This window comes from Chenopodium quinoa, unplaced genomic scaffold (assembly GCF_001683475.1).
Source record: "Chenopodium quinoa cultivar QQ74 unplaced genomic scaffold, ASM168347v1, whole genome shotgun sequence".
Classification (NCBI taxonomy): Eukaryota; Viridiplantae; Streptophyta; class Magnoliopsida; order Caryophyllales; family Amaranthaceae; genus Chenopodium; species Chenopodium quinoa.
Genome location: NW_018744249.1, coordinates 147558 through 175121, shown reverse-complemented (window position 1 = coordinate 175121; position 27564 = coordinate 147558). Strand labels below are relative to the sequence as shown.

The following is a 27564-nucleotide window of genomic DNA, read 5'->3' as shown; positions in this document are numbered from 1 at the left end:
CGAATCCTAAATCTTACATCAAAACTTGAACCCCTTAAATACGAAGGTCTCTAACGGCTCGTACCCATGAACCCGACCCCAACAGTCTAAGTCCCGAAGGTTAGTCTAGACCCGACCAATAAAAACTAGAGTTTTACGAACTTAAGGTTTTCTCATTTTTAAGGAGATGCCTTTTTAGTTCCACTCAAGTGTTCTTCCCAAATCCCAAAACCTTGGTATTTATACGGAAATGAACCTTGATTTCCCATTCACAATTAATGTGGGAGATTTGCAATTTTTCCATTTTCTTTTAATCAAAACAAAAATAAAATTCCAATTCAATCAATAAGTTACAAGTGGCACAAGGAGGATGAGAGATTAGGTGAGGACCATTTCCAAGGGGGGGACCATAGCCTTGCTCCCTAAGGCAAAGCTCCAACCCTTGGTCCCCACAAGAAAAACCGGCCCTCCCCTCTAAGTGGTTGGCTGGCAGCCTGCCTTGGTTGCCAAGGCTGCCAGCTAGCGCCTAGCAACAAGGCTTGGCAGCCTGGTCAGCCAGCCAGCACACTCGCACAGCCAGCCAGTACATGCGTGCTGCTAGCGAGCACTAGTAGAAAAACTGAAATGGGCACCGCCAAATGCACACCGGTTTTTAATAACCGGTGCGAAAAAAAATTGTCAAGATTGAGGGAAAGAGTTTTCGCACCGGCTCTAATCAAATCAGTGCGAAAAGTTTGTTTTTCCCACCGGTTCTTACAAAACCGGTGGGAAAAGTGAGTAAATCGCACCGGTTCGGTTCGAACCGGTTCGAAATCTATTGTTAAATATAAAAAAAAAACGGTCAATCTTCTTTCTTTCTCTTTCATTTCCTCGATATTTCCTCCTCTCTCATCTGGCTCTCTCTCCTCCATTGAAGGGTACTCGAAATTCTCCATTAAAGGGGCTTCTGAGCTTTCTCTCAGTACTTTCCTCAAACTCCTTCTCTCTCCTTCGATCTCCTTCTCCATAACTGTCAATTTCCCTTTCCTTTCTTCTTTCTTTCGATCTCCTTCTCCTTCTCTGTCCGAAATAGGCTCAAATCGAACATGTTCGTATTCTCTGCTCCTTCAATGTTCCTTAACGTCTCCTGGTTCGTTTCTCTTTCTTCAATTTTTATGATAATATTTGCTGGGTTTTGTAATTAGGGTTTCTAATTTGACTCTGAATCTCTGAAATTGTTTTTGGGATGATATTTTAGAATACTGCGAATACTCTTCATGGTGGGAGTTGAGAAGGCGTGTCCTTGTGGATTGGGGAGTTGTTTGGTTCTTACTGCTAATACGGAGCGTAATCGCGGTCGGAAGTTTTTTGGTTGCCCTAATCGTCAGGTTTGTGAGTTTATTTCTAATTAGGGATTTTGATTTTGTGAGTTTATCTTCTTTTATATAATTTATTTACATTCAATAAATATGAAAATATTCCATTATTTAATTTTTGTGGGCATTTGATTGTTAAAGTTATCTGTTCTTGTAAATTGTTTAATAATTATTTTCTGCATTTGAAGTACACAACAATGATTTATACAGTTCATATGTTTTGGGTTTTTGTTATTTTATTTTTATTTTTTTATTTGAGGGGAATGGTACAATTTAAACGGTCATGATAGATTAAGGTGCATGAAGATACTAAGTACTGATTAAATCTTCCTTTAATAAACTAATTGGAACTGAAATTCTAAATATGACCTAAATTATTACATTTTTCTGTAATTTTTCTGTAATTTTTTTGTCTAAAAGGGTCATGATAGACAAATTATTAAATTTTAGCATGACTTTAGCTTTAGCTAGCTCATTATGTGATTGTTTGTATTGCTTATATTTGTAGGAATGAATCTCAGATGCATTGCTGTCTTTGATTTGGTTAGTCGGCGTAGGATCAAATTTATGAAATTGTCGTATGCCTATTTTGGGGAACCTGATTGTCCTGATATTGTTCATACTGCTTTTAGTTTGTGTCGTACGAAGGATCGCTTGTGTGCTTGGGCTTATTATAATGGTGGATATGTAGTTGATATGTGGATGTTGAAAGAATATGATGTGTGGGAATCATGGACCAGGTTGTTTTGTGGTGATATGAGATGTGAATATTGGAATTTTTTTGGACTTACCAAGGCTAGAGAGGTTATGATGTTCCATTTTAATTGGCTAGTACTTATTGACTTCAGCCGAGTTCCACTTGAATCGAGGTCTGTTTGTTTTGGACACCAAGTGACAGCTTTGAATTATGTTCAAACCCTTGTATCACCTCATACAGTTTTTCTTTACGGTGAACAGAATGGATGACATACATTGGGAGAATTAGTTGCTCGTGTGTACACTGTGAGAATTAGTTGCTCGTGTTGGTTCATACATTGTGAAAATTAGTTGCTTGTGTTGGTATATACATTGTGAAAATTAGTTGCTTGCATTGAGTCGTCGAGACAAACATTGTAAAAAAATAAGCTATTTGTGTTGATACTTATGTTGTGAAATTTAGTTTCTTGTGTTGATAAATACATTTGTTATTGTTGTTATCCCATTATAAACCTTATCAGAAATGATAATGCAAATCTGCAAATAAGACTAAGCTACTTGTCTCAAATTATAAGACAATTTACCTGAATATTGCTATCATGAGCTGCAATGAATATGAGTTGTTTTCTTGATTTTATTTATATCATGTGTTTCTCCTATCTATTTTACTGGAGATATGATCACAAAATGGTTCAACTAGCACTTGCTAATTTGCTGTTATAGAAAAACCAGAGAATGTTTAGCAAAATCGAGTTTTGAGTATTAGAAGTTACAAGCAAATTAACTAAATTTTGAGTTATTCACAGAATACGATGTTAGTTATAAAAAAGGATTTTGTAAGACCATTATGATAAATTCAGAGATCAGTCTCAGTGAACAACATTGAACTGTAGTGTGTGCCAATTTTGCTATATTTAGAACAAGGAACATAGATATTTCACATAGTATCTGTTTGTGCTCAGCAACAGAACTTGATGAATGATGAGGCAGTGATCATTGTGCTCTATTGCTCTTATGCAAGGCCAAGTCGTATGTTTATATAGTGCGTCATCCTTATATAAAATTATATAGGCTTATCATGACTGACTAATTGCATGAATAGAAAATCTCTTTGATATGATGAACTTTATTGCAAATGGCCTTGCATTATCTTGTGACTGTCGTGACTGGATATATTTAGCAGCCTAATTTTCATGACAAAAATACATAGTTCCCCAACCATGTTCTGCAGTGGTCCAAACAATCAGATCTAAAAGGCAGCATTTTTATATATTGCAGATTAGTATGTTATATGTAATGGGTGTAAGAGCTCAGATACCATATTGTCGAAGGAAAATCGACTCTTCTTCCTCAGATGTGAACAGGTTAGTCTTACATTGAAATTTGTTGCTTTCCTTTTGGTGTACTTGTTCAGTTTTGACTTGGTTTATTGATATTCTTGTCTTTTTGCATGAGCAACTTATGTATTTCTTAAGTGCTTTTTTGTTAAAGCTGTGTGAAAGGCCTATGATGACTAGTGGTATTTTTGAGGTCTTGTCAATATGTGCCTATGAAAAAACTATTATCCGAGTTCTGAGGCCTCATCCCAACTTTTGTGTTTTCTTGAAACCTTGCCATGGGCGTAGGTCCAGCTTTTGATGGTAAACGTTCTGAAGAATCTGACAAAATTATTGAAGAATAGCAATAGCAATAGCAGTGAAATTATACAGAGGTAATTTCTCTCAACTTGGTATATAGGTTGTGTTGTAAATTGTAGACAATAAAAGGCTATAAGGACTATTTTAGGGTGGCTTGCCCATAGTAACACTATTTAGTGTAGGATGACAGTGTAATTTGTTCCTGATTTTAGTGCTTGCTGTTTTGTTTTTGTACTATTGGCTTTCTATTTAATTGTGAAATTGTTGTGTTACTCTTTTCTCTTTGGTTATATATAGAGTGGTTTGGTTTTGGAGAGTCTTATTGTCTTCTCTTCATTTTCTTTTGGCTGTAAGTATACGGTGTTTCAGAGGCAACTTTTTTTTTTAATTATACAGTGTACTTTAACAAATGAACTTTGATTACTGAACCTATATTAAACTAAATCTGCTAATTCTGGACACCAAAAACTGAATAGATTTCAAACTACCCTACTATGATGCTGGACTTTATAATCATATTGGACTGTACAGTGATACTCAGAATGATGCTTGCTAATGATAATTTAGTTTGAAAAATTCAGACTTTACTATTTATTGGTTAAAATGGTTTTTGTTTGGTGCATTTTATATGATTTGGCTACTCAAGTTACAAATTAGGTTTGTTGTTGTTTAATTTGTATAGTATGGCATTGAATAGGAAAGATCTAATTTGAGTACTGTGTTATCAGGGGGTTCGTTTTATTAAGCTTTTGTGATGATTTGTTCCTTTGGTTGTTTTTCCGGTTTGGTTTGCTTAGATTCCTTTATTTTTCTGAGACATTAAACTATCCATTCAAATTTCAGAGGAAACAGTTCACTATTAAGCTTAGTTTTGCCATGACTATAAATAATGCTGAAGGCCAATCTCTATCCCAGGTTGCCCTATATTTAAACACCCCTTGTTTTTCACATGGACGGCTTTATGTTGGTCTATGATCAGAGTTGGCTGCAGGTATGCTTAATAATTTACCTTTGCTTACAATTCCTACCCTTTTCCCTCTCCCTTCTACTATTAAAAAAGCTGTTTTCTTCAGCCTTAGTTTTCTATATATAACTGTATACATTCTCTTTTTGAACACTATACAAATGCTCTCAACTTCAATTCTAGATTGAAGAACCCTCTAATTTTGTAAGCCTTGCTAGCTATTTCTTTGCAATGATTACCCTAATAATATAAAGAGGTCCAATTACTGATGTCATCTATTAAAAGCTAATCTTAGATGTATTTTAAAAAAAGATATGTTGCCACTAACACATGCTTTCTTTCCTTCTTACAGAAATAGAGAAAATCGATTTATAAATGATGGATTTAGGAGGGAGTTAGCAGGATTGACGATATAGTGATTTAAAATGCAAAACACGTGGCTTATAGGTGCTGTAATACAGAAGTTCATAGATGAACTTTTAATCAAGTAGACAAATTATTATTCATTCAGATTGGACCATCAGATCACATGTTCTTACAAAGCAAGGAGTTCTAACATGGGTTTACAAAGCAAAGCAAGCAGTAGCAGAATAGCAATAGCAGAACAGCAAGCAGAACACAAAGTAGCAGAAGCAGAACAATAGTAGCAGAAGCAGTAGCAGAAGCAGAACAGCAGTAGTTATGATATCTTGGCTGTGATAGTTCTTGGAGTTATCGGAGGTGTTCTGGGCAGCTTTTATAATTATCTTTTTGACATGCACTATCGTTCACAACGTTGTAGCACCAGGCCTAGCAAAACAGCTATATGTTTTTTTTTCAGTTTTTAAAGTGTAATATACAAGTTATTGAACAAAATATATATGTTTTATGTATATTAGTATTATATATAAGTATTTGGTACAATTTAAGTGAAAAAAATGAAAAAAAAAATTTATTTTTTTGAAGCACTTTTGGCACCGATTTTGGAAAAGAACCGGTGCTAAAAGATTTTTTACAATATTTTTTTGAAGCACTTTTGACACCGGTTCTCCCCCAGAACTGGTGCGAAAAGTCATTTTTCGCACTGGTTCAAAACCGGTGCGAAATGTATGGGGTTTTAGCACCCCCCAAATCCCCACCGGTTCAAAACCGGTGCTAAATGTGTGGTTTGAACCGGTGGGGATGACGTATTTTTGCCTAGTGGAGCCACGCATGCTGGGCGCTCCTGCTGTGCGAGGCACAACGTGCTGCTGCTTGCTAGCACACACGCACAGCCCAGCATGCCTAGCACGCTACTGGCTGGTGCGTGTTGCTTGCGATGCTGCGAAGCACTAGGCCGCCGCTATGCGAGGCCCAACACGCATGGTGTGCAGCGATGCCTGCCACAGCTAGCACGCATGGTGCGTGGCTGCGATGGCTAGGCGCCAGCACGCTAGCAAGCACGCAACGGCTGTGATGCTTGCGAGTAGTGCTAGGCCATGCTTTGCGCCAGCGCCTAGCATGCTAGCAAGGCCTAGCCTTGCGTTGGCTGTGCGCATGGCATGCTAACACGCACGCAAGGCTGCGATGCTTGCGATGGCTAGCTACCATGAATGGCCCTAGCACGCCTAGCATGCTAGGCTTGCGGCTAGCATTGCGGCGCATATGCTAGCTCGAGATAGCCTAGCCCTCGCATGGCTATGCCAATGCGAGGCTACGGCCTAACTTGAATTTGTAACTTGATTGATTTCACGTCTCGTCGAATTCTAAATTCGACTCGACTTGCGACGCTCGGTCTCGACACTCTAAGCTCGATATCCGACGTCTTTGTTCGTAAAACTCTGACGACTCATCAAATCCTTCGGATTGATTTTTCGTCTCGGACCTGTTGTTCGATCGGGTTCGACCTGAAGGGTTCAATCAAGATTAAGCTGTTATATTAATTGTACATTAATATTACTGATCGGAAGCGGCCTCCACCTAGGCATTTTGATCACTTGACCTTACTGAAGAATTAGCTTTCTAATAATTCTTAACCCTCTATCGGAATAATACACTTGTTGGAAGGACACCATTCCTTTCAATCTCCCACTTGTCCTTCGGAACAAGTGTGCAATTTGTGTATAGCCCTTTTCCTATGTCGCTTAATGTCTCTTCATGAAATATAAGGTAAGATTCTTCGTCATCCTTATTACGTCCAGAAGTGTTTCTCGATTCCCGAGTTTGACTGTCAATAAACAGATGATTTCTAAAATCCATCTGAGCACGGCCATGCATTTTCACAGCCTCGCTCTTCGAGAGGCCTTGTAAACAACAAAGACACGTTCCTATTGTTAATAGGGGGACATTCCCAGTCTTGTACTGTAACCTTCCCTTACTAAGAGGACCTATTCGCCTGAGTGTTGCCGTTATAATCCCCATTTACGGCAGACGTTTGACAACATCAAAACGACTAGTACTCAAACAAGAGAACTTGCAATACTCATGGTCGAGGAAAAAGGTTCCGATAACTATAATGAGAAATATTCTTATGACGATTTGGTATCTCTTAAAGTATTCTCATAGGTCTACCCGGTATAGTTCCAAACTAGTACTTATGCAAATGATTTATGACTATTGTTTCGGGGTTTTCTGATGTCCTGCGGGAGAGTTACAATTCCGAGACTGGAACCGGACGCCTGTACCTGCAAAATAACGGAGACTCCTGAGAGCTCCGCCTCCAACGGTCAAGTTAGTACCTGATTAAGGAGTAATTAATACGGAAATTAAAGTAATAAGGTCTCTCTAGGTGAGAGTGCTTAGTGTTGGTAATCTGCTTTGTTAGCGAGATCAGCCGGTTATTACTGTGTGTAATTAATGTATTTTTTCTGTAATCTCTGTGTTATTAGAGTTCTCTCTCTTTTTCTCTCCCTCTTCTTAATGAGGATTAAGAAGAGTATTTATAGTCTTGAGAAGCGTGCCCATCCTAGGTTTAAGGTAAACCTAGGGCTGATCGGGCCTCTAGACTGGATTGGGCCTTGATGGCCGGTTTTCCCATTTGGCATGGGTGGACACGCGGCGTGCCTCGATTGGTCCGCAGAGGACGTATCTATGATTGACACGTGGCAGGCTCCTATTGGCCTACGTGAAGGACACGTGGCGGAACCTGGTTGGTCCACTTGTCAGACGGTGATTGGAGGATAAAAATCCCCTAATCATTTGCCCCTCACAGGTGGCACGTGACTGGTCACGTGTCGCCTGTGACAGGTGTCGCACGGTGACAGGCGACGGCCTGCTACAGGTGTCACCTTGCAAACGGCCGGGAGATTTTCCCGCCCACATTTTGAATTTGGAAGCGACCCTTCGCCTTCTCACTTTGCCTATATAAGGAAGTGCTGACTTCGGTCATTTTCACATTTGAGAACTTTGCGAGAACATTCGGACCCCTGAACTTGCTCTGACATTTCGGACATTTTCTGCCTACCGCCTGTTCTGACAAGCCGACTGACCCGGATTTCCAGAACTTCATCAACCGTCACTCGTTCAGGTAACTCAGTTCTCTTACTCTTAATTTTCTTTTTATTTTTTGAAATGGCACCACGGAAGCACACGACACGACCTAAGTTAGTGATCAGCCGGTCACCGGGGACGGCTGAATCTAGGACTAGGAGTGCCGCCTGCCCTTTTCTGGACCCATCTTTGCCCTTTATACAAAGTCCGACTGTATCTGTGTCTATGCAGAACGTGATGGCCAGAACCAAAAAGACTGCCATGATATCAAACTCAGACGGCTCCTCCCAAAGGGTGCTCCTTAGTGAAACATCTGACCAGGCGCCAGATGTAGAATTGAAACGAGGCGGCTGCCAAGCCGACAGTTCTGAAAGAGGGGGCAAGGTGTTCCCTTCCCATCTTACCGTTGATATGTCTAACTTTACTCCTGCTCCTTCTAAGGGAGAGGAGGCGGGTCCCTCTGGGAGAGGGGAGGAGTCGTCCTCTTCGGACTCGTCAGAGGACGAGTCCGAGTCCAGCTCTTCTGGCCACAGTTCTCCAGGCTCAGAAGAAAGAAACAGTCGCCTACATGAGGCGAGGCTTTCTCATGCAGTTGAGAAGGGGAGCAATTGGGCGGAGCCGTCCGCCTCTTACAGAGAGGAAAACACCCCCTATTACTGCACGGTACCCCGGGGCCGGATCGCGGCCATGAAAGACAAAGTGGAGAGCTTTATAGCTAACCATAGAATGGGTCCCGGATTTTTACTGTTTGTGCCGGATCCAGAAGACACTGTCGTCTGGCCGGCTGGTACCAGCTATGATAACGGCTGCTTTGGCTGCTATGAGGCGGCCATCAAAGCTGGACTGCGCTTCCCATTACATCCGGCTGTTCAGCGGATTTTAGATGGGTATGATTTGGGGTTATGGCAGTTAGCCCCCAACTCTTGGGTAAACGTACTCGGCTATGTGGCCGGGTGCGAAATGTACGGGGTGGAGCCAAGCTTTGAGGCTTTCGCCCACATGAACTATCTCAGCCGGACCCCTAAGTCGGGAGGTACCGGCTGGTATCAATTAACGAGCCATAGGGGTTATCTCATGACGAGAGGTAAAGCGAACAAATGGAAGGATTGGCGGAACACCTTCCTTATCATAGAGGGTTCAGACACGGAGCTGAACCAACGTTTTAACAAGTGGAATAGGGATCCGCCTCTTCTCGCAGGCGGCCGCAGCATGCCGCCTGTTCCCCCAAAGGCTAAAAGAGAGATCATAGACAAAGGACTCTTTAAAGTAGAGACTAGGGTGAACCCTACGTCAGGGGTACGAGAGCATGTACCCCTAAACTGCGTCCCGAGCTTCAAGTGGCTCTATGACGAGTACTTTTTGGCCGCCTGTGGCCTCAGCAGTCGGTGCTCTAGAGGTAGCCGGCCTGACAAATACTCTGCTTTTTCACGCCTTGTTTACTTGGGATTTTTACTAACTTTGCTGTTTATTTCTTGCAGCTGACGCCATGAGTAAAATAACAGCATCCAAGACTGCGGCGGCCATGTTGCGGGCCTCGCTCATGCAACAGTCTTATGCCGACTCCCCCAACAAGGGGGCACCCTTGGTAAGCTTCGAAAACTATTCCTCTTTTAGTTGTCTTTTGCATATACTAACTCTTTTTGTTTTCAGTCTGGCACTCCAAGGGCTTCTTCCTCGCAACAGCCGGACCCCAAGGCCCGGAGGACGACTGTTGCAAGCTCTCCTGGGTCTTCCAGGAAAACTGTGGCGGCTGAGAAGCAGCCGGCCACTTCTTCAAAAACCCCGGCGGGGCCGCCTAGAAGTATGGACCCTCACTTGTAAAAACTCACTCTTGCTTCCTTCTTGACTAGGTCTAACTTGTTTTTCCTTTCGCTTAATGCAGCCGGCCCTCAGGGGCTTGACTTGGTTGAGGTAGCCAAGTCCATGGTTAAAGTAGTTCCTCCATCTGAAAGGGAGGCGGTCAGGGGTGCCGGCACCCTTGACCTTGATGGGATTTCAGGGATCCTTGCTGAGGTATACTTAGCATATTTTTGAGTTTTTGAGTTCCAGGACGCCTGTTATCTTTTTTGTTTGGAAGCTGACGCCTGTTTTTCTTTGTACTTAGGCCCTGCTCCGAGTCAACAGCCTTCGCAAGCCGATTGATCGGAAAAACAAAGAGGTAAAGGCCGCCAAAGCTATGGCCGCCTCCAACTGTGATAAGGCAATGTTTGCAATTGCCCAAAATGAAGTACTGACAATTGATCTTCTTTATTATCAGGCGCAGGCTACCGCCGCTGTTCGGGCTCAGTTAGAGGCGGCCCAAAAGAAGGTTGACGAGCTGGAGGCGACCGTCACAAACCTTAAGGCCGAGCTGAAGCCTCTGCGCCAAAAAATGCACTCTTACGAGGCCATGGAGAAATCTTTGGCCAACGTAAAAGAACGCCTGGTGAACCAAGAGAAGAGTCTTACCCAAGAGCTCTCGGAAAAGGCCGAGCAAGAGAAGAAAGAGCTCGTCCGGGAGATGGTGGAAGACTCCGCTCAAATCCAGCGGATGACCTGGGAACGACTGTTCCCCAGTGCCGACTTTTCCTCCTGGGAAAGAACGTACCGCCAGTGTTCGGAAACATATAATCAACAGATCCTGGCGGCTGCTGAAGACGAGGCATTGGAAGGTGCGTTGGAGGAGGAAGAGCCGGTTGTGGCGCTTGTGCCACTTGGGGGTAAGGCATCAAAAGAGGGTGCAGCTAAAGCCGAGTCCAGCAAGAAGAGTGCTGACCAGGCGGCAGCTGCTGATACTGAACTGCCCCCTTAAGCTTTAAGTATTTTTTCTCCGGCCTGCGTGCCGTTTGCTTTGTAATTACCCGGCCAGGGGGCCGGGGTTCTGAATATTTTTATCTATTAATGAAATCATTCTTTGCTTGAAATTTGTCTAAGTGTTGAATATTTGATATTGCATTGAACACTATATCGACTGTTTTGCATGGCCGATTGTAGACAGGTACGGATGGTCCGCCTATGCCCCTGGACGACTGGTTGTCTGTTTCCAAGCTGGGCGATCAGTCGGCCATTTATTCAATCGGTCTGACCAAGTAAATAGTGTTACCTAGTCGCCAAGGAATTAAGTAGGATAACAAGCGGCGGGTACCAGTTGTTTCCCTTTATTGCCAATGTTGGCTTTTAACTCGTAATTTGTTAACCTAGCAAGAGTAGTGGTTGAGAGCCCCTGTTTGTTAAAAGCAGGCGGACGACTCATACCTTTTAGGCTCCATACTAAGTTTGAGTGACTATTAAGTTAACATAAGAGTTACTTAGTCTTCGTCACAATCTTGATTGAGTAGTAGAGGTACCAGGCGACGGAGGCCGGCTGATCCTCTTGGTTTGCCAATTTTTGTTGGCTATTAACTCAATAGGTTACCTAGTAGGAATAGGGGTTTGAGTGCCCTTGTTTGTTTAAAACAGGCGGACGACTCAAACTTTTTAGGTTCCATACCAAGTTTGAAGGAGTGACTATGAGTTAACGTTGGAGTTACTCAGTCGCCGCCACTTATTTTTGAGAAGTAGAGGTACCAGGCGGCGTAGGCCGGCTAGACCCCTTGATTCGCCAATGTTTGTTGGCTATTAACTCAATAGGTACCCCCTGCATTTATCCCAAGTAATACAGGCGGTCATCTGACTCAGATGTCAACTGCTACCACTGGTTTGGTTAGTGATAGAGTTATCCTTGTCTCAAAAACGGCTACGTGCTTGCCCTTGGGGACAGTCGTATAGGTGCCGTGTAATTAGTTTATAGAACAATGTTCCACCCAAAAGGGAGCTGCTCTCTGCGACGAATTTCATCCGGAGGGATGCCGTCGGACGCCTGCTATGATGTTGGGACAGGTCGTATTAGTTTTTTATAAATTGATCAGGTGACTTGGCGCCTGGTCTGATCATTCGGCCTGTGGCCTTGGTAAGTTCTTGGTGAACGTAGGTGCTAAGTAAAAGAAGGGTGGCCGCCTGTTAGGTACAGGGTCGGCCAGGCCCTAATCTTTTTAGCTAAGTATTGTGAGTACAATACTCAATGGAGAGTAGCCGACTGTAAAGGAACAGACGGCATGCCCCTCTGAAGATAGAGTGAAAAACTCAATGGAGAGTAGCCGACTGTAAAGGTACAGACGGCATGCCCCTCGTAATACAATTAAATAGTAAATGCAAACTTTATTAAGTAGCTCTTTACTTTACATCATTCAGAAGAAATATTTTTTGAGGTTATCTACATTCCAAGTTCGAGGCAACGGTTGTCCGTCTGGTGTTTCCAGACGGTAGGTTCCGTCTCTGACTTCCTCATAGATTCGGTAGGGTCCTTCCCAGTTGGGAGTTAGTTTGCCAGACTCATTAGCCCTACCGACTGCTTCCATTTTTCTAAGTACAAAGTCCCCTACTTTGAGTGGACGCCTGTGTACTTTTTTGTTGTATGATCTAGTCATTCTCAGGCGATAGATCTCATGGCGCAAAACAGCATTGCCCCTCTTTTCAGGAAGTGAGTCTAATGCCAGGCGCATGGCTTCCCAGTTTGCCTCTTCGTCATATAGCATTACTCGAAGAGTCGGCTCGTAGTGTTCTATTGGAAGAACAGCTTCTGCACCATAAGTTAGGAGGAATGGAGTTTCTCCAGTCGCCCCTTTTTTAGTCGTCCTAATGGCCCAGAGAACATGTGGTAGTTCATCCGCCCATAGGCCGCCTGCTCGTTCAATTTTTTTCTTGAGACCGTCTGAGATGATTTTATTAAAGGCTTCTACCTGGCCGTTTGCTTGTGGACGGCCGACAGATGCAAAGTAGTTTGCAATTCCTTGATCACCCAACCAGCTTTTGAGAACAGGCGTCTCAAATTGGGGACCATTATCAAAAACCATAGACATGGGAACCCCGAACCGAGTGATGACATTTTTCCAAATGAATGAAATTACATCCTTCGTCTTGATTCCCTTTACAGCCTCCGCCTCTACCCATTTAGTGAAGTAGTCAACGGCAACAAGTATATACCTTCTGCCGCCTGTAGCAGGCGTATATGGGCCCAGAATGTCCATGCCCCACTTAGCAAACGGTAGTGGGCTGTGAATGGTAGTGAGGTCAGTAGCCGGACGGTGAATTAATTTGCCAAACCTTTGGCACTTGTCACATTTCTTCACCATCTCCATTGCATCTGCTTCCAAAGTAGGCCAAAAGTAGCCCTGCCGCCTTGCCCGTTGAGCAAGCGTCCTTCCACCTATATGTGAAGCACAGTAACCAGAGTGGAGATCGTCTAGTATCTCTCGTCCCATTTCAGGAGTAACACACTTTAAGAAGGGTTGTAGGTACCCCCTTTTGTGAAGTTCTCCCTTTATAATTTCAAAATTGTTGGCTCGTCTTTTCAGTGTTGCCGCCTGTTGAGGATCATCCGGCAGTGTACCGTTCGTCAGATATGCCTTGATTGAATCCATCCAGGTTGAGCTTCTGTCTAGGATTCCAATAGGGTTTTCCTCGATGCTTCTCTTCTCCATTACTTCCCAAAAAACAGTTCGTGGAGTATCGGAGGAGGCGGATGATGCTAGTTTTGACAGTGCATCTGCCTGGTTGTTTTCTGATCTCGGCACTTGGATCAGATGGAAATCCTCAAGGGAGCCGACTGCTTGGCGGACCGCCTGTAAATACTTTATCATGGCCGGATGGGTTGCTTCATATTCGCCATTGTACTGACTCACTATCAATTGTGAATCAGAACAGGCGTCTATTTTTCTTGCCCCTGCCGCCTTGCACATGCGGATCCCGGCTAGTAAAGCTTCATATTCTGCCTCATTGTTTGAAGCCTGAAAACTGAAGCGTAGAGCATACTCGAACCTGTCGCCCTCTGGAGATTGACATACGACGCCTGCTCCACAACCATTTGAAGTAGAGCTTCCGTCCACATATACCTTCCAAACTTGGTCTAGAACTTGAGAATCAGGAGGACGAGTCATCTCTACAATAAAGTCAGCAAAGGCTTGCCCCTTCACTGCTTTTCTAGGCTCGAAAGTAACTTCGAGGCTCTGAATTTCTATGGCCCATTTGATCATTCGTCCTGACGACTCCATGACGGTAAGGGGCCGCTTGATTGGTTGGTCGGTATACACGACGACTGCATGTGCCAAAAAGTAGGGCTTTAATTTTTTAACAGCCATGAAGAGTGCAAGACCAAATTTCTCCACTAGGGGATACCTCAACTCGGCATTTTTCAGTACGTGACTGACAAAGTAGACCGGGAGCTGACAGCCGTCCCTTTCAGCAAGGAGCACAGCGCTTAACGCATGATCAGAGACGGCCAGGTACATGTAGAGATCTTCTTTGGGCAAAGGGCTGACCAGCCTCGGCAAGGAATGCAAGTGAACCTTTAATTTCTGGAAGGCGGCTTCAGCATCCGGCCCCCATTCAAACCTTGCCTTTTTCTTAATTGCCTGGAAAAAGTATAGGCATTTGTCGCCTGATCGGCTTAGGAATCTCCCCAAGGCCGCCAGACAACCTGTTAACTTCTGAACCTCTCGGATGGTACGAGGCGACTGCATGTCAATGACCGCCTGCACCTTCTCAGGGTTCGCCTCTATTCCTCTCTGATTGATAAGGAATCCGAGAAATTTCCCAGACTCAACTCCAAATACACATTTCTTGGGATTGAGCATGACATGGTGCCGCCTGAGTGTGGCGAAAGTTTCTCGGAGGTCCGTCAGATGATCTTTCTGAAGTTTAGTTTTGACAATCATATCATCAATATATGCCTCGACGTTTCTCCCAATTTGATCAAAGAACACTGTGTTTATCATTCGTTGGAAGGTAGCCGGGGCATTCTTAAGACCAAACGGCATGACAGTGTAACAGTATAACCCCTGATCAGTGACGAAGGCCGTCTTCTCCTGATCTTTCTTCCACAAAGGAATTTGATGGAAACCAAAGTAGGCGTCCATAAAGCTCATCAACGCATGGCCGGCTGTTGAGTCGACCAGGCTATCAATTTTAGGCAGAGGGTAACTGTCTTTGGGGCACGCCTTATTCAAGTCTGTGTAGTCTACACACATTCGCCAGGTACCATTCGGCTTTTTAACAAGCACCACATTTGCAACCCAGTCTGGGAAGTAACATTGCCGAATGAACCCTGCGTCAAGTAATTTTTTAACTTCGGCGGCTGCCGCCTGACTTCTTTCTTCGCCATGGTTCCGCTTCTTTTGCCGTACCGGCTTCTTTTTCGGATCCACAGCGAGTTTATGTACTGCCAGATCAGGACTAATGCCTGGCATTTCATGGACTTCAAATGCAAAAATGTCCTTGTATTCTTTCAATAGGTTGTGAAGGTCGTCACCAAGATTTCTCAGAGCAGTCGTCCCAACTTTGACTGTTCGGTCAGGACGTGAGTCGTCTAATATCAGGTCCGCATGCTCACCAGCCGGCTGAGGGCGGAACTCATCCGGCCGCTCCTCTGCCAGTGATTGCTATTTTCTTGCTTTTCTTGCGGACTCTGTCTGGGAAGCCTTTCTCTTTTTGTCGCCTGTTTCTTGAACAGGCGCACTCTCCTTGACTTTGTCAAGGTCTGTTTTTTCTCCACTTGACCCAGTGGTCATAACAGTGGGCTTGACATCCGAGAGATAGCATTCTCGGGCCATCCTCTGATCTCCCCTTAGGGAGCCGACTGTTCCATTATCCCTCTCAAACTTAAGCAGCATAAGAGACGGGATTATAACAGCCTTGGAATTATTCAGGGTTGGACGACCCAGAATCATGTTGTAGGCCGAGAGTTCCTCTACTACTAGGAACCGGACTACCATGTGTCGTCCTTCCCCTTTTTCGCCCAGGCGAATGGGTAAATCTACTCGTCCCAGCGGGTGGACGACTCCTCCTCCAAACCCTATTAAAGGGTGGGAGGCCGGATGTATGCAGTCCGTCTGATATTTCAGTTTTGACAGACATTTGCTGCTGATGAGATCTGAGGAGCTCCCGGTATCTATGAGGATTCGGCCAACTCTCTGGTTGGCCACTTTACATTCAATAACAAGAGGGTCATCATGCGGCCCCCTTACCCCTCCTAGATCCTCTTCAGTGATGACAATCTCAGGAAACGTATATTTGGACGGCCGTTCTTGGTGAACGGAATTTACATCTAACCGCCTTATATTATCTTTGTTGCCCCTAATAGTGGGGCCGCCTCCTGAGAAGCCGCCTGCAATGGTGTAGACGACTGCATCATCTGTATCGGAACTGTCGACCTGTTGATTCTTTTTGACCGACTGCTTTTTGGAGGAAGTGTTCCCCGTAGATTTCTTGACATAAGTGTCAAGATCACCTTGCTCAGCCAAGCGGTCTAGGTACCGCATGAGACTGATGCAGTCATTGGTGTGATGACCAACGTCATCATGATAAGCACAGACTTTGTCTTGGTTCCGGTTGTTTGCAGAACCCTTCATGGGGAGCGGTTTTTCAATTGAAAACCGTCCCTTTATTTCTTTTAGGATAAACTGGTTATCCTTGTTAAACACATACTTTGGGGAGTATGGTTTGAATTCTTTTTTCTTCTTCTGGGCCGGCTGTTTAGAGGAATCAGCCGCCCAGACCTCTTTTCTTTTCTCATCTTTGTTTGACGACTGTTTCTGTCGTCCTTCTCTTTTGTCGAACCTTTTCCCGTCCGACTGTTTTATCGTACACAGATCAGTCGCCTGTATATAGGCTTCTGCTTCAATCAAGGCCTCTTGAAGAGTCGCCACCCTTTTTCGAACTAAGTCAAATTTGAAGGTAGACCCATCTTTGAGACCTCTAAAAAAGTCAGTATAGGCTACCTCATCCGGTAACCCTTGAATCTGTATTCTCATCAGGTTGAACCGCCTGATGTAAGAACGAAGCCCCTCCTTTTCACCCTGCTGAATTGTTCCCAAATCAAGGGTCGTTTTCTTTGCAGGGATGTTCATGGCGAAGTTGGAGGCAAACAAGTAAGCAAGCGTCCTGAAGCTGTTTACACAACCAGTCGGCAGGTTGCCGAACCATTGCTGTGCAATTCCCTTGAGAGTCGCTGGGAAACACTTGCACCAAGTGGGATCATCCAACCCTTGAAGGTACATCAGGTTGGTGAATGCCATCAGATGGTCTTCTGGGTTAGTAGTGCCGTCATAGGCGCCTACTAGAACATTTTTACTTTGGCCGGCTGAGCGGCTTCAGTAATTTCCTTGGAGAAGGCCGACGGCTGTTCACCAAGTCTAAGCAACCGTAGCTGCCAGTCCATAGGTTGGACGTTTTTTGCTGCAGGTCCACCAAATGGAGGTGGCTGCATAAAATACTGTTGTTGCGGCACAAATGGTAAGTTTGGTACCGCCTGGGCACTATGAAAGCCGGACTGACGGGAGGTGCCGCCTGACTGACTCTCATGGTACGACTGAGTATGCCTCATCGAGGCATTTCGCAAACTGTCTTGAAAATTTGAAGTAGAAGCCGACTCTGATAATCGGTCAGTCTTCTTCTGCTCTAGCAGGAGCCGAGCATCTGTGAACGTTTGCTTTGACCCGTCCGCCTGAATATGACGAACCGGTTTCCTATTTCCCGTAGGATAACGGAATTTTGTGAAATCAAGAGCAGGTGTCTCCCGCTTCTTGGATTTAGGATGAGGAGTCGCCTCTCGTCCTTGAACTGGCTTCCTCTTCAGTGAAGTGGAAGGTTTCTTGGCCGACTGCTCTTTGACTGAAGCAGACGGTTTTTTGTTGATCAACTCTTGAATCTCTCCCTTGAAGTCCCTCATGAAGGTCATGAGTTCGTTCCTTGTGATGGGAGCAGACCCATCAGTCGGCTGTCGCCGAGCAGGCGGTGCGCCTGCTGGCTCGCTTCCTGCTTGAAGATGCTCCCGTTCCCCCCTTTCGGTATGACGGGTACGTCGGGCCCTTAGGGTCCCGTCTGGAGCTGTATGAGTTTCAACTTCAAATTCACTTTCGGTATCATGGTCCGACTGAACTTGAGGGTCGTCTAGGGGACGCCTCTCTTCTGGAGTCGGTACAGACTTGGATGCCATCTCTGAAGTACTCTCCCCACAGACGGCGCCAAATGTTTCGGGGTTTTCTAATGTCCTGCGGGAGAGTTACAATTCCGAGACTGGAACCGGACGCCTGTACCTGCAAAATAACGGAGACTCCTGAGAGCTCCGCCTCCAACGGTCAAGTTAGTACCTGATTAAGGAGTAATTAATACGGAAATTAAAGTAATAAGGTCTCTCTAGGTGAGAGTGCTTAGTGTTGGTAATCTGCTTTGTTAGCGAGATCAGCCGGTTATTACTGTGTGTAATTAATGTATTTTTTCTGTAATCTCTGTGTTATTAGAGTTCTCTCTCTTTTTCTCTCCCTCTTCTTAATGAGGATTAAGAAGAGTATTTATAGTCTTGAGAAGCGTGCCCATCCTAGGTTTAAGGTAAACCTAGGGCTGATCGGGCCTCTAGACTGGATTGGGCCTTGATGGCCGGTTTTCCCATTTGGCATGGGTGGACACGCGGCGTGCCTCGATTGGTCCGCAGAGGACGTATCTATGATTGACACGTGGCAGGCTCCTATTGGCCTACGTGAAGGACACGTGGCGGAACCTGGTTGGTCCACTTGTCAGACGGTGATTGGAGGATAAAAATCCCCTAATCATGTTCTTGTAGCAAAAGAAACGGTGCTATAAATCATACTACACACTAATCTCAAGTGGTCATTAATCGTCCATCGTTTAAATGACCTCGATTAGGGATAATTTTCAATTAAATATTTAATGTTCACTTAACAAGTGTTTCTTTATCCAAGACATGGTCTTGATACCCTATCTTGAATATTCTAAAAAATCGAATGGACTCATTATTTAATTCTAAACCAGAATTAAATAAGAGTAATCATAAATTTGCAGAAAATTTAATTGCTCCAAATTTGAATGGTTCAACATAGTGTTTTACATTAAGGCATCGAGTTTAATTAAAACATCTATACAGGGAAATCAAAGCCAATCTCCAATATACTTGATTCTTATTGCCTCAACGTGCTTGTTGTGCTTCACTTGTCGTCAGAGGATTGGCTACATTGTCGTCCGTTCCAATCTTACAAATTCTGATTTCACCCTCAGTTTTCCATTCCCTTATCATGTGAAATCCCCGCTTGACATGTTTGACCTTCTGGTGTTCCCTTGGCTCCCTGGCCTGAGCAATAGCTCCATTGTTATCACAATAGAGGTCTATTAGACCCTTAATTGAGGGTAACAACACCAAGTTCACCAATGAACTTACGAATCCAAACTGCCTCCTTAGCTGCTTCCGAAGCTGCCAAGTATTCGGCTTCAGTTGTAGAATCTGCAGTGGTGCTCTACTTAGCACTCTTCTAACTAAACGCTCCTCCATTAAGGCAGAATATGTACCCTGACTGCGACTGGAGTCGTTTCTGTCATTCTGGAAGCTCGCGTCAGTATAACCTGCAACAACCAACTAATTACAGCCACCATAGACCAGGAATTTATCCTTGTTCCTTTTCAGGTACTTTAGGATATTCTTGGCTGCAGTCCAATGCGCCTCTCCTGGGTCTGATTGGTATCGGCTCGTAGCACTCAAGGCATACGATACATCCGACCTAGTACATATCATGACATACATGATAAATCCAATAAGCGAAGAATATGGAATCTGACTCATTCTATCTCGCTCATCATGTGTTTGTGGACATTGTTTTTTGCTGAGAGTTATGCCATGGGACATGGGTAGGTGCCCTCTCTTGGCTCCTTCCATGTTGAATCGTGCCAGTACCTTATCTATATAAGTACTTTGGCTCAATCTAATCATCCTCTTAGATCTATCCCTATAGATCTTGATGCCCAATATGTATTGTGCCTCTCCCAAGTCCTTCATTGAAAAGCACTTTCCCAACCAGCCCTTTTACGGACTCTAACAGTTTAGTGCTATTTCCAATGAGTAATATGTCATCGACATATAAGACTAGGAATGCGATGTCACTCCCATTGACCTTCTTGTAGACACAAGCTTCATCTAGATTCTTGATAAAACCAAACTTGCTAATGGCTTCATCGAATCGTAGATTCCAACTTCTGCTTGCCTGCTTTAGTCCATAAATGGACTTCTTAAGCTTGCATACCTTCCCGACATTGCTTGGATCAACAAAACCTTGCGGCTGTGTCATATACACAGTTTCTTCCAAAACCCCATTAAGGAAGGCAATTTTGACATCCATTTTCCATATTTCATAATCGTAATATGCAACAATCGCTAGGATGATCCGGATGGACTTAAGCATTGCAACTGGTGAAAAGGTTTCATTATAATCAACTCTGTAAATTTTCCTGTAACCTTTTGCCACCAGTCTAGCTTTTTATATAGATACATTTCCATCTTTGTCTATTTTTAATATGAAAATCCATTTGCAACCGATAGGTGTGTAACCTTCGGGCAAATTAACCAAGTCCTAGAGTTGATTTTCAGACATGGAGTCCATCTCGGATTTCATGGCCTCTTGCCATTTAGCAGAGTCGGGGCTCGTCATAGCTTGTTCGTATGTCGTTGGCTCATCTCCATCCATAACTAGGATGTCTTGATCTTCGGTTAAGACAATACCAAGGTATCTGTCTGGTTGAGATCTTGGCCGTTGCGACCTACGCAGGGTAATAGGTTGAGCATTTGCAATGTCAATATGACTCTGACCAATGTCAAAAGTTGCTTCTAAAGTACTTTGATTGTCAGTTTTGTCATGTTAACTTTTTTGCTCTACCTCTCGAACTTCGTCGAGTTTGATTTTCCGCCCACTTATCATTTTGGAAAGGTGTTCCTTCTCCAAAAGGACACCATCAAGAGTAACAAACACTTTGTTCTCGGATTTATTATAGAAGTAATACCCTTTGGTTTCTTTTGGGTAGCCCACAAAGAAACACTTGTCTGATTTTGGGTGAAGTTTCACTACAAGAAAACAGGCCATTTTCGATGGAAATATTCCGTCGAAATCACCTTGAATTTTGTCGGAAAACAATGTTCCGATGGAAATTCCGTCGGAAAGGGTTGTCGAAAAACCTGTTGTAGGAAAATCGACCTTTTCCGACGGAAATTCTGTCGGAACAGTGTTTTCCGGCGATTTGTCAGAATTGTTCTGTCGGAAATGGTTTTTCGGGCACCGGAAAGTCCGTCGGAAATTTTCGACGGAAAACAAATCCGCCGGAAATTTCTGACAGAAATTCCGTAAGAAGCTGCAAAAAAAAATAAAAAAAAAACCTAGCACCACCTCTAACAGCCCTAACCCCCCTAATCTAGCCCCAACCACCCAGATCCACCAACACCGTACCTAAGCCCCACCCACACAAAACCGAAACCGCCGACCATCCCAAAACCCCACCCAAAGCCACCCCAACAGCAGCCACCCAAAACAGCCCCTACCACCACCCAAAGCCACCCCTACAAAAACCCCACCCAAACCAAACCGAAACCACCAGCACCAAACTCACACCAGCCCCCACCCCACCACCACATACCACCACCATTCCAAAAATTCAATAAAAGCCGAAATTAACCCCAAAAATAGGAAAATCAGCCCCAAAAAACCGAAAATTAACCCCAAAAATACGAAAATTAACACAACATAATAAAATTATACCACAAAAAAAAATCAAAACCAGATCTACATATTAATCAGAATTTCATTAAAAACATTTAACAAAAACGATAATTCACCAACAAAAATTAAAAGAAATAAATAAATATACAATTTTATCATAATTTTTATAAACTAATATTACAATTCCATACAAAATTGACTAGATCTACACTAAACCTAAATTACAAGATCTAAAAAAAAAAAACCTTGAGACTGGTGGCTCGCGACGGTGGTTGTTGTTGCCCTGGTTTGTTGCGGTAGATGGTGGTTGTGGTTGTTGGCTTGATGTTGGTGGTGAACGGAGAGAGAAGAGGAAAAAGACAAGAAAATGAGAAGAAGACCGAGAAAATCAGATGAGGGAGGGCAAGAGAAGGAGAAGAAGACCAGAGAGAGAAGAGGAAAGAGAAGAAAGAAGAGACGGAGGAGGAGGAGAGAGAAAGAGTAGGAAGAGAAGGAGGAGGAGGTGAGAAAAAGAGTAGAGAAAGAGTAGGAAGAGAAGGAGGAGGAGGAGGAGAGAGAAAGAATAGGTGGCTAGAGAAAGAGAAAGAGAAACAGTGGTTAATGTTAGGGTTTTTTTTTTTTATATCATTATATTCCGACGGAATATTCCGTCGGAAATTTCCGACGGATTTTATTTCCTTCGGAATATATGGACTTTCCGACGGATTTTATTTCCATCGAAAATTTAATATTTCGGCGGAATATTCCGTCGGAAAGCCCATATATTCCGACAGAAATAATATCCGTCAGAAATTTCCGACAGATTTCCTACGAAATTAAAATCCGCCGAAATTTCTGATTTTTCCGACGGAAATACCTGTCCGTCGGAAACTGTCCGTCTGAAATCGGCCTATTTCTAGTAGTGTTTGTCAGAAATTAATCTCTTGACATATGCTTCACAACCCCAAATCTTAAGAAAAGACAACCTCGGAGGTTTCTTCGTCCATAATTCATATGAAGTCTTTTCGACAACTTTTGACGGAGCACGTTTCAATGTTAGAGCCACAGTTAGAAGTGCGTGTCCCTAGAAAGAGGTAAGAAGTTCACTAAGACCCATCATTGATCGAACCATGTCTAACAAGGTTCTATTCCTCCGTTCGGATACTTCGTTCCATTGTGGAGTTCCGAGAGGTGTCAACTCTGAAAGAATACCAAAATACCATTTTCTTTCAAGTGATCATCGAATTTATGGCTCAAATACTCGCCACCTCGATCCAATCAAAGTGCTTTTATTTTCTTGCCAAGTTGATTTTCAACTTCGCTCTGAAATTCTTTGAATTTCTCAAAAAATTCAGATTTGTTCGACATAAGGTAGATATAGCCATATCTACTATAGTCATCGGTGAAGGTAATGAAATATCAATAACTTGCCTTGCGGGTGTACTCATTTGTCCACATACAGCCGTATGTATTAGACCCAATAAGTCACTTGCCCTTTCTCCCAACTTGGAGAATGGCTGCTTTATCATCTTGCCTAACAGACATCCTTCGGAATTTTCAAACGACTCCAAGTCGAATGACTCAAGACCACCTTCTTGAAGAAGTTTCTTGATGCGTTTGACGTTAATGTGACCAAGATGAAAATGCCACAAATAGGTTTGATTCGACTCGGTGGTCTTAGCCCTTTTGGCAGTATCATTAATGTTATAAACTTGTTTGTCTAGAGAAAGCACATAAAGACCATTTTCTGAATATGCCTTACCATATAAAACACTATCGAAATAAAATGAACAACTATTGTTCTTAATTTGAAATTCGGTTAACCCAAAATTTGTCAAAATTAAAAATTTTGCAAAAGCCGGAAAAACCGAGGCCTAGCCTCGTAAAATAATTAAGTAAAATTTAAACGACAAAATTTTAAAATTTGCAAAACACATAGCCCACGTATCGAAAAAATCAGCCTACTCAAGCACCAAAGCTACGGATGGGGGGTTGCTTGGGCGCAGGCAGCATGCCTAGCAAGGCATTGTTGTGCCTGCTAGCACAAGCATGCATCGCAACATGCTACGCATGCTAGCATGCGTGCTGGTAGGTATGGCTGGGCCTGCTTGGGGCTCGTTGCCTTGCTGCCTGATTAAGGGATTTTTCCCTACCACGTGGACCAATGATATCCTGCCACGTGTTATCCACGTGGACCAATCAGAGTCCGCCACGTGTCACCTCGTGAGAGGTCCAAGGTGGACCAACACGTCACGACACGTGGCAGGCAGAATTGCTAACTAAGTAAGTGGCCTCCTACGGCCCAAAGTTCAAAGCAAAGCCCAATCAGCCCTAGGTTTACTGAAACATAGTATTGGGCACGTTTTCCAATACCCTATAAAAGGGAGATGTTTCCCTCTGAGGAACATCTATTTAGAAATATTCAATTTACATTAACTCTCCATCAAAGAAAGTCAGATATCTGACAACTCGAACTGAGCAATTACACATTGCAGATTCTCTCTTGGAATCTGAGAGAGACCCTTTATTTTCCGCACTTTACTCCTCATACACGTTCTAACTTGATTGTTAGAGGCGGAGCTCCCACCCACCGGAGTCTCCATTATTTTGCAGGTACAGGCGTCCAGAGGTCAGTCTTGGAATTGTAACTCTCCCGAAGGACATCAAAAAACCCCAAAACATTTGGCGCCATCTGTGGGGAGAGTACTTCAAAGATGACTTCACAAGAACCTGTACCACCTCTTAATGAGAAACGGCCTACGGCCGACGTGCAAGTCTTCTGAGACCAAGATACGGATGACGACTATGAAGTCGCCACCCATACGACCCTGACGGGTCCCTTAGGACACGCCATATCCGACCCACCGAAAGGAGGGAATGGAACACTGACCAGGCAGGCCCCAGTGAAACAGTCGGCCAGCTGACAGGTCAGCCTTAGACGGCCGAAGGATCCACCCCCATCACTAGAAACGAGCTCATGACCCTCATGAAAAGTTTCAAAGGGGAGATAAAAGATCTTATTAAAAAACGGACGGTTGTCCCTACCAAGGAAAAGTCTACCAAGAAACCCTCTTATTCTGGGAGGAAAAATCCGGTCAAAGATCGAGAGGCCATTCCTTACCCTAAACCAAGGGAGGGACTGAAGCCTTTGATAAACCTAGATGGACAGCGTTTCCCTGAGCCAGGGCAGAGGAAGGCCATCCGGCATGTACAGCCGGACGGTTCTAAGAAAACATATTCCGATGCTCGGATGATAATCTAGCATAAGAAGAATATGCAATTGTCAGAGTCGGCCTCAACGTCGAAGTTCAATGACAGTTTTCAAAATGCCTCACTGAGGTATTCTCAATCGAAACAAGAAGACCAGACAGGCGGCTTGTCCGCCCATTCTAGTCCTCAGATGTTCCAAGCGGCCCCGTATGTGCCTCAACAGCCATACATGTTGTATGGACAACCTTATATGCAGCCTATCCTCTTCGGGGGGCAGGCGGTATCCAATATCCAGCCTTTGGATTGGCAGCTCCGACTGCTAAAACTTGGGGAACAGCCTTCAGCTTTCTCCAAGGAAATAACTGAGGCCGCACAGCCGGCCAAGGTGAAGAATGTGTTGGTAGGCACTTATGATGGTACCTCCAACCCAGAAGACCACTTGATGGCATACACCAAGCTTATGTATCTACAAGGGTTGGATGATGCTACTTGGTGTAGATGCTTCCCGACCACATTAAAGGGCGTCTCCCAGCAATGGTTTGGTAACCTGCCAGCCGGATACATCAATAACTTTAATACGCTGGCATACTTGTTCGCGTCAAAATTCTCAATGAATATCCCTGCAAAGAAGACAAGTCTTGACTTGGGATCTATATAGCAGGGAGATCAGAAGGAGGGGATGCGCTCATATATCAGGCGCTTCAATCTGATGAAAATTCAGATTCAAGGGCTGTCTGATGAGGTAGCTTACATTGACTTTTTCAAAGGTCTGAAGGACGGGTCGGCCTTCAAGTTCGACCTCGTCAGAAAGAGGGTGGCTACCCTCCAAGAGGCACTGATGGAGGCGGACGTCAATATATAGGCAACCGAGCTCTGCAACATCAGTAAGCAGTCGGACTCAAAGAGGTCCGACAAAAAAGAGAGTCGGCCATCAAAGCCAGCTAAGAAAGAAGAAAAGAAAAGAAAACAAGTCTGGGTGGCTGAATCCTTTGAACAGCCATCCCAGAAGAAAAAGAGAGAAGTGAAGACGTACTCCCCAAAGTACGAATTCAATAAGGACTGCTACTCCATCCTCATGGAGATTAAGGACTAGGTCTCTATTGACAAGCCGGCTCCTATGAAGGGTTCTGCCAAAAATCGGAACAAAAACAAATACTGCCATTGCCATGAGGATATTGGCCACGACACCAACGAATGTTATAGCCTCAAGCGATTGTTGAACCGTCTGGATGATAAAGGATTCCTTAAGTCTTATATCTTGAGCTCCAAGGTTACCTTGCAAACTAACCCTGGACAGTCGTCCAAGAAGAAGCCCCACTCTGCTAATAGCTCGGATACGGATGAAACTCCGATCTATACAATAGCAGGCGGCTTCGTTGGAGGCAGCCCTACCGTCCGGGGCAATAAAGACTATGTCAGGCGCCTCGATGTTAACTCAGTCGACGAGGGACGGGCGTCCAAGTACTACTTCCCCAAAGTCGTTATTACTGAGGACGACAAGGACAAATCAAGAGGCCGCATGATGATCCTATTGTCATCGAATGCAAAGTGGCCAAGCAAAGGGTTGGCCGGATCCTCATTGACACTGGGAGTTTATATGATCTCATCAGTCACAAGTGCCTGGCCAAGCTCAGGTACAAGCCCAAGAGTATGCACCAGGTCTCTCATCCCTTAGTAGGATTTGGGGGTGGTGTGGTACATCCAGTAGGTCGAATAGACCTACCCATTCGTCTTGGCGAGAAAAGGGAGAGACGCCACATGGTGGTCCGGTTCTTAGTTGTTGAAGAACGAAATGCCTACAACATGATTTTGGGGCGCCCTACCCTAAATGAATCCAAAGCTGTTATCATCCCTTCTCTCATGCTTCTCGAGTTTGAGAGGGATGATGGAACAGCCGGCTCCCTATGGGGAGACCAAAAGATGGCCAAGGAGTGCTACCTCTCTGATGTCAAGCCCACCGTGGTCGCAGCCGGCCGCAGTGGAGAAACTACTGACCTTGAACAAGTCAAGAAAGCCGCACCTACTGCAACAGCAACCGGCAAGAAGAGAAAGGCCAACCAAAAGACAATAGACAGACAAAAAGACAGGCAATAGAAATCACTGATCGGTCAAAGGCCAGATGAACTCCGTCCCCAGCCGGCTGGTGAACACATAAACATCGTCCTAGATGACCCTTGTCCCGACCGGACTGTTAAGGTCGAGACGACTGTTTTTGCTGAACTTGGTGCAGACTTGCACCACTTGCTGATAGAATTCAAAGACATCTTTGCCTTTGAAGGGGACGAGATGCCAGGCATCAGCCCAGATCTAGTCGTCCACAACCTTGCTGTGGATCCTAAAAAGAAGCCGGTAAGGCAAAAGAAGAGGAACCATGGTGAAGAAAGAAGCCAGGCAGCAGCCGCCGAAGTGAAAAAATTGTTAGATACTGGTTTCATTCGGCAATGCTACTTCCCTGATTGGGTTGCCAATGTTGTGCTGGTAAAAAAGCTAAATGGAACCTGGCTCATGTGTGTAGACTACACAGACTTGAACAAGGAATGTCCGAAGGATAGTTATCCTATCCCAAAGATCGACAGTCTGGTCGACTCTACAGCCGGCCATGCCTTGATGAGCTTCATGGATGCATATTCAGGCTTTCACCAAATACCCCTATGGAAGAAAGATCAAGAAAAGACGGTATTCGTCACTGATCAAGGGTTATTCTGCTATACCGTGATGCCGTTTGGTTTGAA

General features: G+C 44.2%; 1 protein-coding gene across 4 annotated transcripts; it reads left to right on the top strand.

Annotated features, from left to right (window-relative positions):
• Positions 1 to 610: 610 nt before the first annotated feature.
• Positions 611 to 5503, top strand: LOC110694825. 4 transcript variants are annotated; one of them, XR_002505944.1, is made up of 6 exons: positions 614 to 1108; positions 1217 to 1346; positions 3309 to 3394; positions 3656 to 3741; positions 4583 to 4658; positions 4984 to 5503. XR_002505944.1 is itself a non-coding variant. In XM_021871991.1 (4 exons), the coding sequence occupies exons 2-4, from the start codon at positions 1845 to 1847 to the stop codon at positions 5045 to 5047; spliced, it is 534 nt and encodes a 177-aa protein (XP_021727683.1). In that variant the 5' UTR covers positions 611 to 1108; positions 1217 to 1844; the 3' UTR covers positions 5048 to 5503. The 4 variants fall into 4 exon arrangements, 2 of the variants coding, with proteins under 2 accessions (XP_021727683.1, XP_021727684.1); XR_002505945.1 differs by lacking the exon at positions 4583 to 4658 and having other exon boundaries at positions 687 to 1108; XM_021871991.1 differs by lacking the exons at positions 3656 to 3741; positions 4583 to 4658 and having other exon boundaries at positions 611 to 1108; positions 1217 to 2243; positions 3324 to 3394.
• The last annotated feature ends 22061 nt before the right edge of the window (positions 5504 to 27564 follow it).

What these genes read in the sequence shown, in the direction of transcription:
- LOC110694825 (XM_021871991.1), top strand. Translation starts at nt 1,845, where the DNA reads ATGAATCTCAGATGCATTGCTGTCTTTGATTTGGTTAGTCGGCGTAGG. An exon ending in AAGTGACAGCTTTGAATTAT is followed by an intron (nt 2,244 to 3,323) that starts GTTCAAACCCTT and finishes AGTATGTTATAT; the next exon opens with GTAATGGGTGTAAGAGCTCA. An exon ending in TCTTCCTCAGATGTGAACAG is followed by an intron (nt 3,395 to 4,983) that starts GTTAGTCTTACA and finishes TCCTTCTTACAG; the next exon opens with AAATAGAGAAAATCGATTTA.